The sequence below is a fragment of the Perognathus longimembris genome, chromosome 23 (genome assembly GCF_023159225.1).
Source record: "Perognathus longimembris pacificus isolate PPM17 chromosome 23, ASM2315922v1, whole genome shotgun sequence".
Classification (NCBI taxonomy): domain Eukaryota; kingdom Metazoa; phylum Chordata; class Mammalia; order Rodentia; family Heteromyidae; genus Perognathus; species Perognathus longimembris.
The window spans coordinates 30409832-30426398 of NC_063183.1; the positions used below are offsets into that span (position 1 = coordinate 30409832).

The 16567-nt window shown below is 37.3% G+C and overlaps 1 protein-coding gene across 2 annotated transcripts in view; it reads right to left on the reverse strand.

Moving 5' to 3' along the window:
• Positions 1–2954: 2954 nt before the first annotated feature.
• The window catches only part of Ctdspl2 (CTD small phosphatase like 2), a 57959-nt gene continuing 44346 nt past the window's right edge, over positions 2955–16567 (reverse strand). For both annotated transcript variants that reach the window (XM_048332291.1, XM_048332290.1), the window contains exons 9-13: positions 14534–14596; positions 14351–14430; positions 10707–10833; positions 10293–10388; positions 2955–7762 (exon numbers count right to left, since the gene is read on the reverse strand). In XM_048332291.1, the coding sequence (XP_048188248.1) occupies positions 7697–7762; positions 10293–10388; positions 10707–10833; positions 14351–14430; positions 14534–14596 (432 nt within the window). In that variant the 3' untranslated portion in view covers positions 2955–7696. The remainder of the gene's footprint in view (positions 7763–10292; positions 10389–10706; positions 10834–14350; positions 14431–14533; positions 14597–16567) is intronic.

Genomic DNA, 16567 nt, shown 5'->3' on the forward strand with positions numbered 1-16567 from the left:
GTGTGAGCGGTGGCCAGGCCTCCACGGTCCCCGAAGGGCGCCGGCGGGGCGGGAACCCCACTTCCCCGGAAGCCGGCGGGGATCGAGCGGACCGGACCGACTTGCGGCCGGCCAGGCGCGGGGAGCCCTAGCGCGGGGCGGGCGAGCGTCGAGTTAGTGGCGGGGACCGCCCGGGTCCTCCGGTCCCCCGAGCCCCGCGACGACAGCACCGCGGGGACTCCTCCGTCGGTGCTCAAGCCTTGCACTCAACCAAGCACCGGAGAGAGAGAGGGGGGGGGGGGGAGAAAGAGAGGGAGAGGGGTCTGGTAAACAAATTTCGACAGTGCGATGACTACAACAAAAAGGAGCATTATGAGGTGAAATGTAAAAAGATACTTGAACGGCAGCAGAGGTTTGCAGGTGAGACTGGCGTGGGAGAGGCCGCGGGAGAAAATGTGCCCCGGGGGGTTTCTGTTAGAAAGAACGCGGTGATCCCTCAACCTGAAGAGAGCAACCCCAAGGAGCGAACCGGTAAACCGATCCCAGCAGGGAGGAAGAGGAGCTCCACTCTTGGCCCTGGAGCCACGAGGCTCCTCTGCAGGGTGGTGGTTGTTTTCTTACTCTCGAAGATGTAATACTTGCACTTGATGCAACGTTCTAGTTAATAGTGATTGGCCACTCTGCTCTTTTTAGTGCACACTGTGCCACGTTTCTCGTATACTTTTAGAGTTTACCAATGAACATTTTATAAAGATGGCCTTCCCAGTTAAGGTATCAGAGGCAGTGATCTATTCCAGTGAAGGTATAAGAGGCACCCATTTATAGAGGGTTGACAGTAGGCACGACAGAAGGCAGGAATGTAAGCCTTGGAGGAAAAAGTTTATCTTATTCACAGTGGTATCATCCAACCTTTGGCATAGTGCCTGAATATACAAATATTTTTATGGTTGATTTATTTGCCATACTGAGTATAAAACCCAGGACTTCTGCATGCCGTAGTAGCTCTACCACTGAGCTACACCTCTAGCCTGAATGAAGGAGAATGCAAGCCTAAATTAAGGCAATGTCAATGGAGAGGAAGGAACTAATCTGTGAAGTAAAGGTCTGAGTCATCTTACTGATTATAATGGGTTAAATTTGTATAGCAACTTGAATAGGCCCAGATACCCTTGTTGCTCAATTTTAATTGCTGTAAATGTATATGTTACATGTGACTGTTTACTATCTGTAGATAATAAAAGCAGATTACCTTCCATAATGTCTGAGTCCATCCACTCTGTCCAAATGAAGATCCTCAAAATGGGAAAAATTCTGCCTCCAGAGCACAGCATCAAATCTTCAGTCTGCTTGCCAGCACCTACAAACTATGTGAGCCAATTCCTTAAATCTTTCTATAAATACATCCTCTATTGATCTGTTTCTCTGGCAGAACCTAACAGTGACTATAAAGAAGGAAAACATGATACCTGTGGGGATTAAGTGGTGGTAACACACATCTAATTGCTCAAGTAAAAACCCTATTATCCTTGACATCACCAAGTCCTAAGGATGTGTCCTGTTTTCTTCTGGGAGCCATTTATTTCTTTGTCTCTTTCTACTACCCCGTTCAAGATACCTCTATAGTGCTTTTTAGGCACCCAGTTGTTCCTCCTTATCCTACTTACTTTTCCTCAATCCATTCATCATACAGCAGGCAGATGCTTACCTAAAAGGTATGTAAATTAGCTTGCCTGCGCTGGGTTTCAGATCTGTGATGCTACTAGCTACTGGACAAATGAGCACAGTATGAGGCCAGACAAGGCAAGTGGTACACATCTGCAGTCCCAGCTTAGTGGGAGTAATAAGTAGGATGACTGTGGCTTAAGGTAGGCCTCAGGAAAATAAAGTGAAACCCTATCTGAAAAGTAACCAAAGCAAAATGTTTAGGATATAGGTCAAGTGGTCACAAGGCCTCAAGTTCAAACTCCAGTACTGCCAAAATGAATATAAATACATGTATGAACTAGGCCAAGTTCAGTGACACTTCACTGTGATCCCAGTACTCAAGCTGAGACAGGAAGATCTTAAGTTTGAGACCAGACTGTGCTACACAGCAACACCTTTCCCCTCTGCCCCCAATCCCATGTTTATAATCATTTAAAAGATCCCATTTTGCTGACACTTAAATGGAAATGTATGTGGGACTGCTCAGTTTTCCCCATCTTTGTAAACTGGCATAGTATACAAAAGTAGGTGGGCTTCCTAAAGCTCTGTGGATTTATGACTGATCTAGAGGGGTTAGAAAATTAACTGAAACTACTGAACCTTTAGCTTCAGGGTCCCTCGCTACATGGACTACTACCATTTTTAAGACAACTCCAAATCTTGTGTATTATAAAGCACATGCAATTTGGATCAGCCCCTACATAGAATGTAAACCCATTACCCATGGCCATTTGGTGGGGTCTTGACTACCTTTACATTTATTAGAATAGTACCAAGTTGATTTGTAGCTTCCCTCCTGTCATTGGAAATGCTTTGGTGGAAGCTAGATACCACTTAGTCTTATACCTTCCTGTACACTTAGAAGCTAGAGTTTACTTTTAAAGTGCTACTTTAGTTAACCTAGTTTGTACCATTTATATCCCTTAACTTAAAAAAAAAATCTTATCGGTCAATTTGACTTATAAGCTTGACGAAGTTTGGTATGCATGCAGTAATGATCATCAAAAATGCTGTTAGGAGGATTATAGCATGTCAAAATTCATGTTTCTCAGATTCTGAGAAGGCCTGAAACTTGACTTCAGGCCATAGCCCTCTCTAACGTCTGTTTCATCGGTTTTTCCTCATGTATAGCTCACTATATGGTCCTTACAGTTTTGCCCTGAAGATTACTACCAAGAGGGAAAGTGGAAAAAACTGTACTTGCACTATACATAAACTGTTAGAAATTACATTGCTTCTAATGGCTGAAAAATCATCATCGAAGAAAAGTACTTCCATAAAAGTTTTATTTATCCCCACAACAACCCTGTGAGGTAGGGTGATCAGGGCATTTGAAGATGAGAAAACTAAATCTACATTACTTGTTCACGGCTATACTGCATAGTAAATAAGTAGAAATTAAATTGAGATTTTAAATGTCTATGACTTTATATTGAATTCATGTGGAAACAGGTAAGGAGAATATTAATTCCTCCCTACCTTAATGCCAAAAGGACACTGCCTTGAAAAATCCCATTTCAAAAGATGAAAGCAGCTTTTCATTGCTTATTTCTACAAAGATTTATAAAATAAAAAAATAGTGAAATATTTTAGTTAATATATATAATGGTCTCATTCAGGGACATGTCCTTCAGCTGTGTGTATGATCAACTATTCCAAGTCCTAGAAATGCAACTATTAAACATATGAAAGACAAAAATGATAATGAGCAGTAGCCTCAATCTTCTTTTTTATTCCTCCATGTATCTTGAATAAGTTCTGTGAAATCTGGTCCCAGTTTAAAAAGAAAAAAAAACTCTACCACAGAAATGTCTGGCAAACTTTTATTTTGTTACCTACTCTCAAACCACTATCACATTATTTAAAACAGGGATTTCCCAAACCTGTCCATCAGAATCACCAGGAGAGCTTTAAAAAGTACAGAACTCTCAGGCCCAATTTGGGAATCTGTATTCTCAAAGCTTCCCGAGTGATCCTAATGAACAGTCAGGTTTGAGAACCACTGATGTATCTTAAAATGCTAGTATCAAAACCATAAGCTAGTATAAACTTGTTGCTCTCTTAATCCCTTTTTAAAAAGATCTCGAAACATGTTCTATCCCCAGAACTCTTACCTCTGGGAGCAAGTAATTTCAATTCAAGATACAGAGAAACATTTTATAAAAATGTATCCTAGTTAGCGAGACTTGGATTCCAATAATAATTTAAGTAGCATTTAAATATAAGTTCTGAGGTTTGGTTCTTATTCTGAAAATTTTAAATGTATTTTATACAAATTCCTAGCAGGCTTTCAACTCAGGGAAGACATGAAAACTAATGACATAATCAAATACATCAGCACTGAAAAAATACTATACTCATTTATAGCTCATGAGAGGAATAAGAAAGTGAATGACAACCTAAGGCCTTTTGGCCCATACATTTCTGTTCCCAGTCCACTCTTCCCCTATAAGGGGAAATAAAATAAACATTCTTTCCTAGTTGCTTGGCATAGTTATTCGGTGGGTAACTATTAACTAAGTTAATCCAGACACACAGATTAAAAGAGGTAAAAAATAAATACTAGGAAGACAAAGAGAAGTCAGGTCAGAAAACCTTAACTATCTAATGATGTAGTATATAACACCATATTAGTACAAGTAAATGAAGGCTTCAGTGTCCTTTACACTTCAGATTTTATGTGACTGACACAGATGTGGAAGAGATCTGGTCCTTACGAAGAATTCTGTGCTCGCTGGAAAGATTTGTAGGAATAATGAAATGTTTTCTTCATTGGTGAGATGAAGTCTCTGTTAGGCAAGTTGACAATAAAACAATGAGAAACCAACGTCTTTAGAAGGTTGAGTGAAAGGTTAAATCTAGCTGAAAAAGTCACTGGCAAATGATAACCTTAAGAAAAGAAAGCCACTCTTATGTTAACCCTAAGAAAAATGAACAAAACTACCCCAGAGAAATACTTTTTTAAAAAAATGTACACATCCATTTCACTGACAATTACAAGAAAATAGCCATTTATAGAAGTTACACAATGCTTTTAACAAATCCCAAACCAATTTTGGGAAACAGATAAAGCCACTGGATAAATAAATATACATACTAGCTAATATAAAACAATTTATGGTTATGAATTGCCACCAGTCCTCTTTTTAGGACCCAAAGAGAAATGCAGTGATAAATCGGATTAGGGCTACATATATTACATGGAATTAAAAAAACACAACCAATTAAAATGTCCACTCTAACCATGATACAAATATTTAAAAGAATGTCTTAAAAGTCAGACATTACCATTATTACTGGAAAAGCACGATTTTAATTGGTACTTTAGAGAGCTGTAATGTGTACACAGGTTACTTCCTGGGTCACCTCAAGGATCCATCAATCCTGCACTATTACTACAGCCACGTTTCCTGTGGGAGCTGATGGGCTGGGCACATTTCCATTCAAAAGACATACACACCTCCAAAAAGTAAACTTAATGGAAGTGTTAGTATCTATTAAAAAAAAAAGTGTGATGGGAAGATAAAACACTAAGGTGGAAGGGAGTTGGCTAAATTGTTTTGTAATTTATTTTTAAATTTTAACAACTTTACCTGAATGCAGTAATAGAAAAAATATTAATTTGGTCTCAAGAAATCATCTTAGGCTACATAAAATTTCCCTTAGTTTATTTCTTTATAGAAGCTGGTTCGGTTTGATTCATTTTATCAACTGACTTAAAAGAAGTCTTCTACTATAGGACTGAAAACAACTTTACCATTAATAAAAGATGATTAAAAGTTGTTTTTCATTATTAATGTGCCCACCGGCACAATGGCATATAGTTGTTTACATTTCCCTTTAAGTAATGGGAAGACCTTTTCAGACTATTCATTTAATTAGAAAACTTTCAGCTATTTTGAAATATTCTGAAAATTCAGATATTATATATAGATTTTGGGGTTTGCCGTTTGAGCATAAAATAAGAGGGAATGGGAGAAATGTAACTAGGTTCACAATTTTGAGCAAGCGCATATGTAAAGGTAACATATGTACATTTTATTTCAAGAAAGACATAAGACAAACAGCATAAAGATGCCCAGATGCCCTAAAGATAAATACATTTCAAAGATTCTCATTAAAATGAATCTGTAGTATTTTTCCTGCAAGCAAAATACCTTTCTTTAAATAAAAAAAAAAAATCAGTATTCTGAATTGCAATGCTTTTGCTTTTTTTTTTTTGCAGAAAATCTGCCATGATTATTTTTTTACGTGAATAAGGATTTTCCACAAAACAGGCTTGCTCTACATGCTAGATTTTTAAACAGTTCAGTGACACAATATGCTAACTACATACACAACAGATAATATAGTAAGAAAACACTCAACCTGATGAAAAGTTAAAATCTTCATTAATACACTGAAAACTTGACATAACTCATGCCTTTAAAATCAAAAATACAAAAATTAAATGTTTTCCTAAAAAGATTTCCTTATTTTAAGGATTCATTTGAAAATGAAGCTGCATGTAATTTGTACAATAAGTTGTACAAGTAAACAGGTAATATACATAAAAAATTAACTGACATACTCCTCAATTATCAGTTGTCCACCTTTAATTTCCAATACTGTACTTTCTTAACAAGCATACAAAATATCAAACTTCTCTTTAGAAAAAGTGCCGTTCTTTGACATCCTTTACACAAAAACAGTCTGAGCCTGTGGCATGTTAATGCAGTTGAGAGGCAAAGCATACTAACTTTTACAAATTCTACCTTCCATAAAAAGCCCCCTGAAAAGGAGATTACACGCCACTATAAAAATATCAACCTCTTGTGGTAGCTGCATTAGAGGACCAAGGCTTGAAGACTATTTTCATATAGCATAGAAAACCACTATGAGAACATTGGTGGCTTGGGAGTGTCCTGTGCCACAGGGCTATGCATAGCTACTGTGAGGTACCAAGACTGTTACACGGCGTTTTAAACTGATTGTAACCAAGAGCATAACAGAGGTACTACCAGCCCATGCAAAGTAACTAAAAATACTGAGTCACTGTGCTGAATACTTCGTTCCTGGAGAAAACCAAGGGCAGCAGTAACTAAATCAAGCCCAACAGGTGACCAAACTCCTTCTCCTCAAAGATTGGTGAGCACAGTGAAGTCTGAGGTATACCTTTATCCATTCAATCTGTGTGCCACTGCAAGATATTATCATTTGGGAATACATGCCATCACAATGGTTTAAACTTTTGAATATTAGTCATTCATATATTCTTATCTACCCAGTCTCTTGATTTTTGAAAAGATTTCACCTACAGTAGAATATTACAGAAACAAAATATAAATGCATATCTTTCTAAATGAAACTTACATGGACTAAAAGTAGAGAATATTTTTAAACAAATATACAATATGCAGGCAGACAAAGCAGGAAAACAGCCATTCAAATGTATAATAAAAAACTAAAAACTATTTCCAGAAAACTATGAAGCGCCTCAACTAAAAGGAATGCATAATGAAATTCTAATCTAATACAGGTCAAAAATGTAAAAAGGTTATAAACCTTAACAGGAAAAATAAAACAACTTTTACTGGCCATTCCTGTTGAAATGAGAATCGTAAAGTAACAGAAAAGTGGCTACAAACCCACTTAGAGCACCAAACAGAGAGAAAATAAAAGTCCATTTTCATCTCTGTTATTATCATAAAATCCTGTGGAACTACAGGTCAAACTGCTGGTGGCAGAAACAGAATTCTTTATAAACTGCAGATGTCCTGTACATAAAAAAATTTCACTGGAGTTGCACTAGTTCTAAAGACTCTTCTGTTTTAGCCTACCTACTGTATGTATTCAATCTGAGATAGATAAAGTCTCTTTCTGTAACCCTTGATTATTATTGGGCACCAAAGATAAGAAAAGCAAGACGGGGTACAAAAATGCAAAATTTCAACAGTAATGGCAATGTTTTTGTCTTAGTCCAAAAGGGTCCTGCATTCTTTCCCCCTTCAGTGATTTTGACAAGTCTTTGTATTTAATCTGGGGGCAGCAAATCATGCAAGCGAAATCTGTCTCTGATGTGAGGTCGGACATCTTCATTCTGTGGGAAAAAAACCAAAAATTTCAAAAGACAATTTAAAGAAATGATTCCTTCAACATTATAAACCTTCTTTCTTTACAGAAAAAAACATACCACAATCTTGCTTTATGACTTACAATTACTTTTCTTGCCAAATACAGTCAGCCTTGTAATATCCATAGGTTTGCATTTGTAAATTCAACCATCCTTGGCTTTAGAGGAAAAGTAATAATGTATGTACAGACTTGTTCCCCAGATCATTCACTCCTTAAAGAGTCATCTAATTATTTACTGAGCATTTACATTATGCTACTATGGTAAATTAGGGATGATTTAAAGCACTGGGTAAGATATGCATAGGCTCCATGCAATCACTACTCCTCCTTATGTGAGGGACTTGAACATCTGAAGATTTTTATTCAGCAGTAGATCTGGGAACCAATCTCAAAGGGATATCAAGGGATGACTGAATAGAGATATAACACTGACACAGTTAACTTGGAATTCAATTTAAAACAAAACACTTTCACTAATTAAGTTTCAATACGCTGGGAATATGGCCTAGTGACAAGAGTGCATGCCTTGTATACATGAAGACCTGGGTTCGATTCCCCAGCACCACATATATAGAAAACGGCCAGAAGTGGCGCTGTGGCTCAAGTGGCAGAGTGCTAGCCTTGAGCAAAAAGAAGCCAGGGACAGTGCTCAGGCCCTGAGTCCAAGGCCCAGGACTGGCACAAAAAAAAAAGTTTCAATTCAGAACAATCATTAAACAAAAGTAAAAAACCAGCAGATAGTTAAAAGGGCTAATCTACTATATTCTACTTTCTATATTCATCTTAAAATTGATTTATGAAGAGGAAAATAATTCCTGAAGTTTCAGTGACAAGCATTACTTCAGATATTAATTATGAAATCATCTTAGAATTAATGTAAACAACTTAGTGGCTTCTAAGAGGAAGCCCAGTGAAATAGTGAAGCATAAGCATTCGATCTATACAGTGTGAAATACAAGCAGGCATACTACTAAGATAAATTATAATTTTAAAGTAACTCATTTTCTGGTACCAGTCCTAGGCCTTGAACTCAGGGCCTGGGTGCTGTCCTGAGGTTGTGGGGCTTGAACTCTGGGACATGGGCACAATCCCTGAGCTATTTTGCTCAAGGCTAGCACTCTACCACTTTTGAGCCATAGCTTCACCTCTAGTTCTCAGGTGGTTAATTGGAGATAAGAGTCTCTCACAGACTTTCCTGCTTGGGCTGGCTTTGAACCACGACCCTCTGATCTCAGTCTTGAGTAGCTAGAATTACAGGAGCCAACCACCAGTACCTGGTGAAAGTAACTTTTTTGTTTTATTTATTTATTTATTTGCCAGTTCTGGGCTTGGACTCAGGGCCTGAGCACTGTCCCTGGCTTCTTTTTGCTCAAGGCTAGCCCTCTACCACTTGAGCCACAGAGCTGACTTCCGACTTTTTCTGTTTATGTGGTGCTGAGGAATCAAACCCAGAGCTTCATGCATGCAAGGATAGCACTCTACCGCTAAGCCACACTCCCAGCCCGAAAGTAACTTTTAAATGCACCAAAGGGAACTCTGGTGAGATCCCACTTCATTCTGAGCCCCATTCCTTTCCAAGGTGACCTTAGAACATCCCTGCCTCCAAGCCTAACAATTCTCTGCTTCCGAAGTAGCTGGCATTAAATGTATGTGCCACTGTGCCTCACTCGGGAACAAACCTGTTTGGTTTCTACTGCACATTTCTATTAACTTACATGACAGAAGAAAAAAAACCTACAATTCTTTTCAACCTTTGCCCCAATATTTACATTAAAAGTTGTATTACAGAGGAAAAAAAAAACATTTTCAACCTTTGTCTCAATCTCTCCCACCAGTTAACTTTGTGTGTGTGTGTGTGTGTGACTTTTTTTGGAGAAACTCACTCCTGACTTAGCCTCCTGAGTACTGAGATTACAGGTGTGTGCCACACCTGGCTCGCAATTAACTTTAAAAGTCAGTATAGCCAGCGATGTGGCTCACACCTATAATCCTTGCTATTCAGGAGGCTGAGATCTGAGGGTCACGGTTCACTGCCAGCCAGGCAGAAAAGTCACTTGAGAGAGTTTTATCTCAAATTAGCCACTCAAAAACTGGAAGTGGCACAAAGTGGCTCAAGGACAGTGCCCAGGCCCTGAGTTCAAGCCCCATAACTGACAAAAAAAAAAGTATAAAGTGGTTATTTCTTATTATTCAATTTTTTTCCTTTAATTTTTAGTTTTTGTTTATCTGTAAGGAGGAATTAAACTCAGGGTTTTATGCATGCTGGACAAGTACTCTACCACAAAGCCATACTTCCCAGTCTCTCAATATTATCTTTTAATGAACAATTATTATTACTTTTTTGCATGAACCAGTACTAGGGCTTAAATCTGGGCACTGTCCTTTAGCTTTCTCACGCTAAGCAGGCACTCTTCACACTTGAGTCACAGCTTTACTTCCTATTGTATATTCCTAAGCAAACAAAATCACAATGGAAGATTGTAAGACACACTTACCAGTTCTACAAGCTTCTCCAGAAAAGGAATCAATTTTAGGAGTTCATTGTCATTTTTATCCATAAACCAGCTTTCTATAGGGATTCCATTAGAAAGCTAAAACAAAAAATAGATAAATTCTCTTTTTACTTGTATTTTGCTACTTTGGAATTTTTTTTAAAAAAGAAACAAAGTATTTAAATAAATGCTGATCTAAAAGTTCCTTTGAAAAGGAATGCCACCAGAATTTCCTTTGATGGATTCTTATAGTTCTTTTTCATTCCGATTCTCTACTTAAAGAGTTTTCATTTCAGGTTTTCTGCATGTGCTGGAAATGCCAGTAGGAAAAACTATATTTTCTCCTATCATTTTTTAAAATCAGAATGTCATCATTGTATTTTTAACAATTTGTTTGTTTAGCAGTCCTTTTCCTACCTGATATGCAAAGGCTTGTGGTGAGTTGTCAATTATTATTGTTTTTGAAAGATCTCTTCCAAGGATATTTAAGTCCTTTATATAGTTTCCTTGTACACAAACACAATGTTCACGAAAAAGCCGATGCCTAAACATAAAAATAAATTAAACAAAACAAAAAGACCTCCGTAAGTACTACATATACTCAAACCGACATATTCCACAGGCTATGTAGGTTAAATCATTATTTTCCCTCACAAAGGAAATTAAAATACAAATATGAGACATAGCTTTGGACTATAGCTTTACTAGAAAATTTCTTAGCAAATTGAAACCGTACAACCGAACATTGCCATGTCTTAAAAGAACTTTACTTTTATCCTAAAACGTCATATTAAATTATAAAGGGGGTTAAAAATTCTGAAGTGTTTTTGTAATTTATTTACCCAGGAAAGCTCAGCTCAGATGCATCTGGTTGTCAGCGAGGTCCTGCTTTTTAACCCATTTTCCAGATGGTTGACTGACGCACAAGTGACTTGCCCAAGGTCACACAGTAAGTCAGTGGTTAGCCCCGCATTGGAACCCAGTATCCTCCTGGCTCCCAGTCCTTTGCTCTAACCAGTAGACCACACAGCCTCCCTATCCCTGTACATGCCAGAATAGAAAATATAAGAAGGAATGTTTTTGTATTGGCATTTAAATTTTTTAAATTTTTCCTTTCACTTTTTGAGAAGAGGTGCTGCTAGAGCCAAACTTTCCATCGTATCAACTTTTCCTAAACACCTGTTTTCTTTTTAGTATTTGATCATTAAAAAAATCAGGGACTGAAAATGTTACTTAAGAACTGATAAGCAAACTGATATTTCACCAATTTTAGATGCTAAATAAAGAAGTATAATTTTAAAAGCTATTAAAGATTTTTATAAGACATACTATAGTAATTATAGAACCTCTTTACTCAAAATACTAGTGTCTATTACTAAAAGCTGACTCAAATATACTGGGGTTTTTTTTCACCTTGAAATTCTATGCTCTGTATATTAACTAACTGGTAGTTTTTCTTTCTTGTCTTTTAATTCTACTAGACAGTTTTCCAGGAACTACAGACTAGTTCATATTTTGTGTCTGATGGTGTTTATTTTTATTTATTATTTTGCTGGCACTAGGACTTCAATTCAGGGCCTCCATCTTGCTCAGAGCTGGCTTTCAACCACTTGAGCCAAACCTCCAAAGTGGCTTTTTACTGGTAAAATGGAGACTGAAGTCTTTAAGGACTTTTCTACCTGGGCCAGCTTTGAACCTTACACCTCTAGATCTCAGCCTCCTGAGTAGCTAGGATTATAAGTGTGAGCCATTAGCACCTAGGAAAGTGTTTAGTGTGGTGGGTTTTGTTTTGGCGGTACTGGGATTTGAATTTAGGGCCTTAAAACTCACTGGGCTTGCCTGCTCAGCAGGCACTCTATCACCTGGGTCATGCCTCCAGTCCTCATTTTTGTATTTTTAACTATGCAATTTCAGGAAAGTAGTTTCTTCTTGTTTTTCTATTTTTATTTTCTTACTGTTATTACAAAGGTGATGTACAGAGGGATTACAGTTACATAAGTCGGGTAAGGAGCACACTTCTTTTTGGACAGTGTCACTCCTTCCCTTGCTGTCTCCCAGTTTTTCCCTCCCATCTCCACCCACAAGTTGTGTACTTCATTTTCCACAGTGTGCAGTGACAAACACTGCTGCATTTGTTCACCTTTTGTCCCTCCATTAGAAAAGTATTTTCTATCCAAGAACTCTGCTACATAAAAAAATAAAACCTAAAAAATTTAAAAATAACACACACCAACTTTTAAGTATCCCTGCAAATTGGGTGCTGGTGGCTATGCCTATACTCCTGGATACTCAAAAGACTGAGATCTGAGAATCACGTTTGAAGCCAGCCTAGGCAGAAAGCCCGAGATTCTTCAACTAACCACCCAAAATCTACAAGAGCAGCTGTCGCTCAAGTGGTACAGTGATAGCCTTGAACACAAAAGCCCAGGGACAGTACCCAAGCCCTGAATTCAAGCTCCCGAACTGTGGTGCACGCGCGTGCGCACACACACACATGCACACACGCAATGGTGATGGCAAAGAGGAAGGATTTTACAAACAGATAAAGAAGTACTGACAATTATTTTCCCCTTAACTGTAAGAAATGTTTCATTAGTCAAATGATCATCTGCCTTTGGAAGGGTTAAAGATGATAAATATTTATATAAACATTTAGATCTGTGGAAATTGGAGAGGCAAGAATAGAATGCAAATGGCAATCACTGTTGATGCTGCCTCTCCTTGCCAACAATGGCAAGCTCACCAAGACACAAGAAAAATTGGAAGCTGAGCATTAACAGCATGTACTACTACTTTAAGGGGAAAAAAAAAACCCAAAACACTACTTGTGCCACTCATCTAATAGCACACAGAAATTTTGCATTTAAACTCATCAGTTTCAGAGATTTTCAGAATATCTTATGTCTACCTTAAAATTAACACATAAATCAAATGTCTTCAAAAATTTTTCTTGTTTCAAGTTTAAAGCCAATTCAAATGTTTAGATCTTAAAAATCTAGATTTGAAAAAGGATAACTTATAATACAGTATAATAGCATTATGATTTATTTCTTAATAAAATGAAGGCTTCAAAAGGGAAGGGCGTAGCCTGCTCGCTGCTTCCCTGGAATATTGAAGGTGCTGAAGAGAAATCTTCAGAATGAATAAAATTATTAAAACAAAATGATATGTATGCTGTTAATGCAATATATTTTCATTAAGAGAAACATTTCAATGTAGCTGCAACCATTCAATAACAAAAGAATTATTAACAGCAGAAAAATAATGTTTCTAAGAAAAGTAAATTCTCCTTGAGAGAACTCAAGAAAATTAACAGCCAGCTATTAAACCCCTAACGAGCCTCTTGCCATCATTTCTCGCTGTTCTTGGCCTAAAAGTAAAAGACTAACTCCTACATTTTGGAAGATGAAGCAAGACTGTGGGAGTCTCAAGTCTCACTTCAGATGGAAGAAATAATAGACATAAGTTTCCAAATGTTTTAAAATCACCCAAAGCAATCCTACCCAACTAACCAGGAATACACTCATCTGTTATAGTACAGGGCACATACAGATAACCAGATTACCCAAATCAATTTCAATTCTAAACAGAGTGGTGTACCATTTTCTTCCCATAGAAGATGAGTTTGCTCTCAGAAAAAGCAAGAATGTAATTTGATCCTGTTAAAATTAACTTCTAATTCTCCATGCCATTAGAAAGGTAGTATATAACATGCATTATTTCACAGACATAAGAAGGTAAAACATGCGCACAGTAAAAAATACTCTATACCACCCTCTCTCCCCCGCCAATCCCAAAAGAAATGAGGATATAGATGTCACAGTGAATAAATACATTTCTTTGTGTTTAAAGAACGTCTGTCGGGCAGTTTTATAATTAGGAACTCTTTTTAAAGAGTTTCTGGGGCTTTACAATTCACGTATTCACTTAGTTTCACCATTCAACACAGTAAGCCTCTATTATAACAGCCAACTGAAAATGGCCATTGATATTAAATAGAATCAGAAGAGTTTCATAGATCAGTGTGACAGACATTTCCACTATTTCTTAATTAAATTTACCTGACCAGTTGCTTTTTAGGGTCTAGTATGTTCAGTAACTTGTCTGCATACACCTTCTTAGAAGCAGTAAAAAGAATGATCTACAAATTCAGGGAAAAGAAGTAATCATTATACATGATCTAAATATGGGTACTACATTGAACAAAATATAAATATATATGGAATGAGCTTGAGCACACTTACCTCATACATCTGAGACATTCGTTCCAGGAATTCCCTGAAGAACGGTCTTAATCTCACATAAACCTGAAGAAATACAAAGATAGTTTTCAGGAAATAAACATAAAATAGAAATTACTTTTTAAGATGTATTATACTCTAACTTTGGGCATATTATAATTTTAAAGTTCATATTTTAAAGTAACAAATGTTTTCTAAGTACCACTCTCCAAATATTATTTCACATAAATCACTTTTAATTTGATAATAACCATCACTAGTGATCAATTTTATTTTGTGTGTGTATGTATATGCGCAAATGCCAGTCCTGAAGCTTGAACTCAGGGCTTGAGCGCTGTCCCCGAGTTTTTGTGCTCAGGGCTAGTGCTCTACCACTTGAGCCACAGCTTCACTTCTGGTTTTCTAGTGATTAATTGGAGTTAAGAGTGTCTCATGGACTTTCCTGCCCGGGCTGGCTTCGAACTGCAATCCTCAGATCTCAGCATCCTGAGGAGCTGCAGGAGTAGTTAGAGGCATAAGCCCACCAGTGCCTGGCTGATCATTACACTCTTAATAGTTAAATAAAAGCATACAATATATAACAGTACTTCACTGAAATGTAATTTTAATAAACATTTAAACTAAAAATTGAAGGTCTCCCTCTGAGATTTTGATCCACCAATCAGCTCCATCTTCCAGCCAGTAGCATCCATCCAATTTTTAGGTAATGTGTCCACCTCTAATCTGACCTGTCTCAATGACCTTCCTCATTCTTCATAATTTCTTCTGAACAAGCACCTGCTAAAAATACCTTTTTTTGAAATTTCTATCAAGGTAAACAATATTCAAGTGGGAGGTATCTGGGTTGACGGGCTTAAATATAACTGCAATTTTTAAAAATTAACTCTTCTATATTTAATAGCTAATTTAGTACTATTTATTTTTTTAAGATTATAAAAAGAACCCAGTTTTCAAAATGAACTGTATTAGGAAAAGACTCCCCAAAGTGTTGCCTTGTATCTTATGTTGCCGGTCCTAGGGCTTGAACTCTGGGCCTGGGCGCTGTTCCTGATCTTTTGTGCTCAAGGCTAGTGCTGTACCACTTGAGCCACAGCTCCACTTCTGACTTTCTGTGGTTAACAGGAGTTTCCCAGGGCTGGTCTCAAACTAGCTCTTCTGAATAGCTAGGATTACAGGTGTGAGCCACTGGCAACTGGCTTATTTTCTTATTTCTATGTCTAGATTCTTGCCTAAAATTTACTATTGTTCTTGTAATATACTTCAATATTCACAAAGCACAGAAATAAGCTATGAACAACACTAAAACTATTTACAACATATTCACTTCGCTAAATTGTATTCATGACAAAATTTTCTAAAATGACAAATTTTGTATGCTACTCAAAGATCACTCTAAACTCAGAATAATATATTTCTTAAGCCAGATTCAGAAAAACAAAAGTCTGTGGGGGCTATAAATATAATTCAGCAGCCTTAGTGGAGTTTAATTCTGGCACCAACACAAAAATGTCCCCATGACAAAAATCCTAGTTCCAGAGATGTTTTATGGGAAAACAGAGAAAGTATGCAAAGGATTCTCAAGGAGGCAGGGACGCTATTTTACAAAACTTTGCAATTTACAAGGCCCCAAACCCATAAAACAATGCCAAATATAGAGGAGCCACCTAAAGATATTAAGTAAAATAGAACTGCCCACGGTCAGGTAATACAGGACAAAAATAGAAGCAAGTTTATATGGTACACAAGTACAACTATTGAATTTTCTTAACTGACCACTTCCCAAAGACTGTTTTTAAAATGACTGTTACTACATAAATAATATCATCCTATCCCCTTCTCTAAGTCTGGATTACTTATTTGTAATTCAACTAGTCGGGTATATTTTAATTCCTTGACCAATCAAAAATAAAACAAAAGGGGCTGGCAATATGGCCTAGTGGTAGAGTGCTTGCTTCGTATACATGAAGCCTTGGGTTTGATTCCTCAGCCCCACATATATAGAAAACGGCCAGAAGTGGCGCTGTGGCTCAAGTGGCA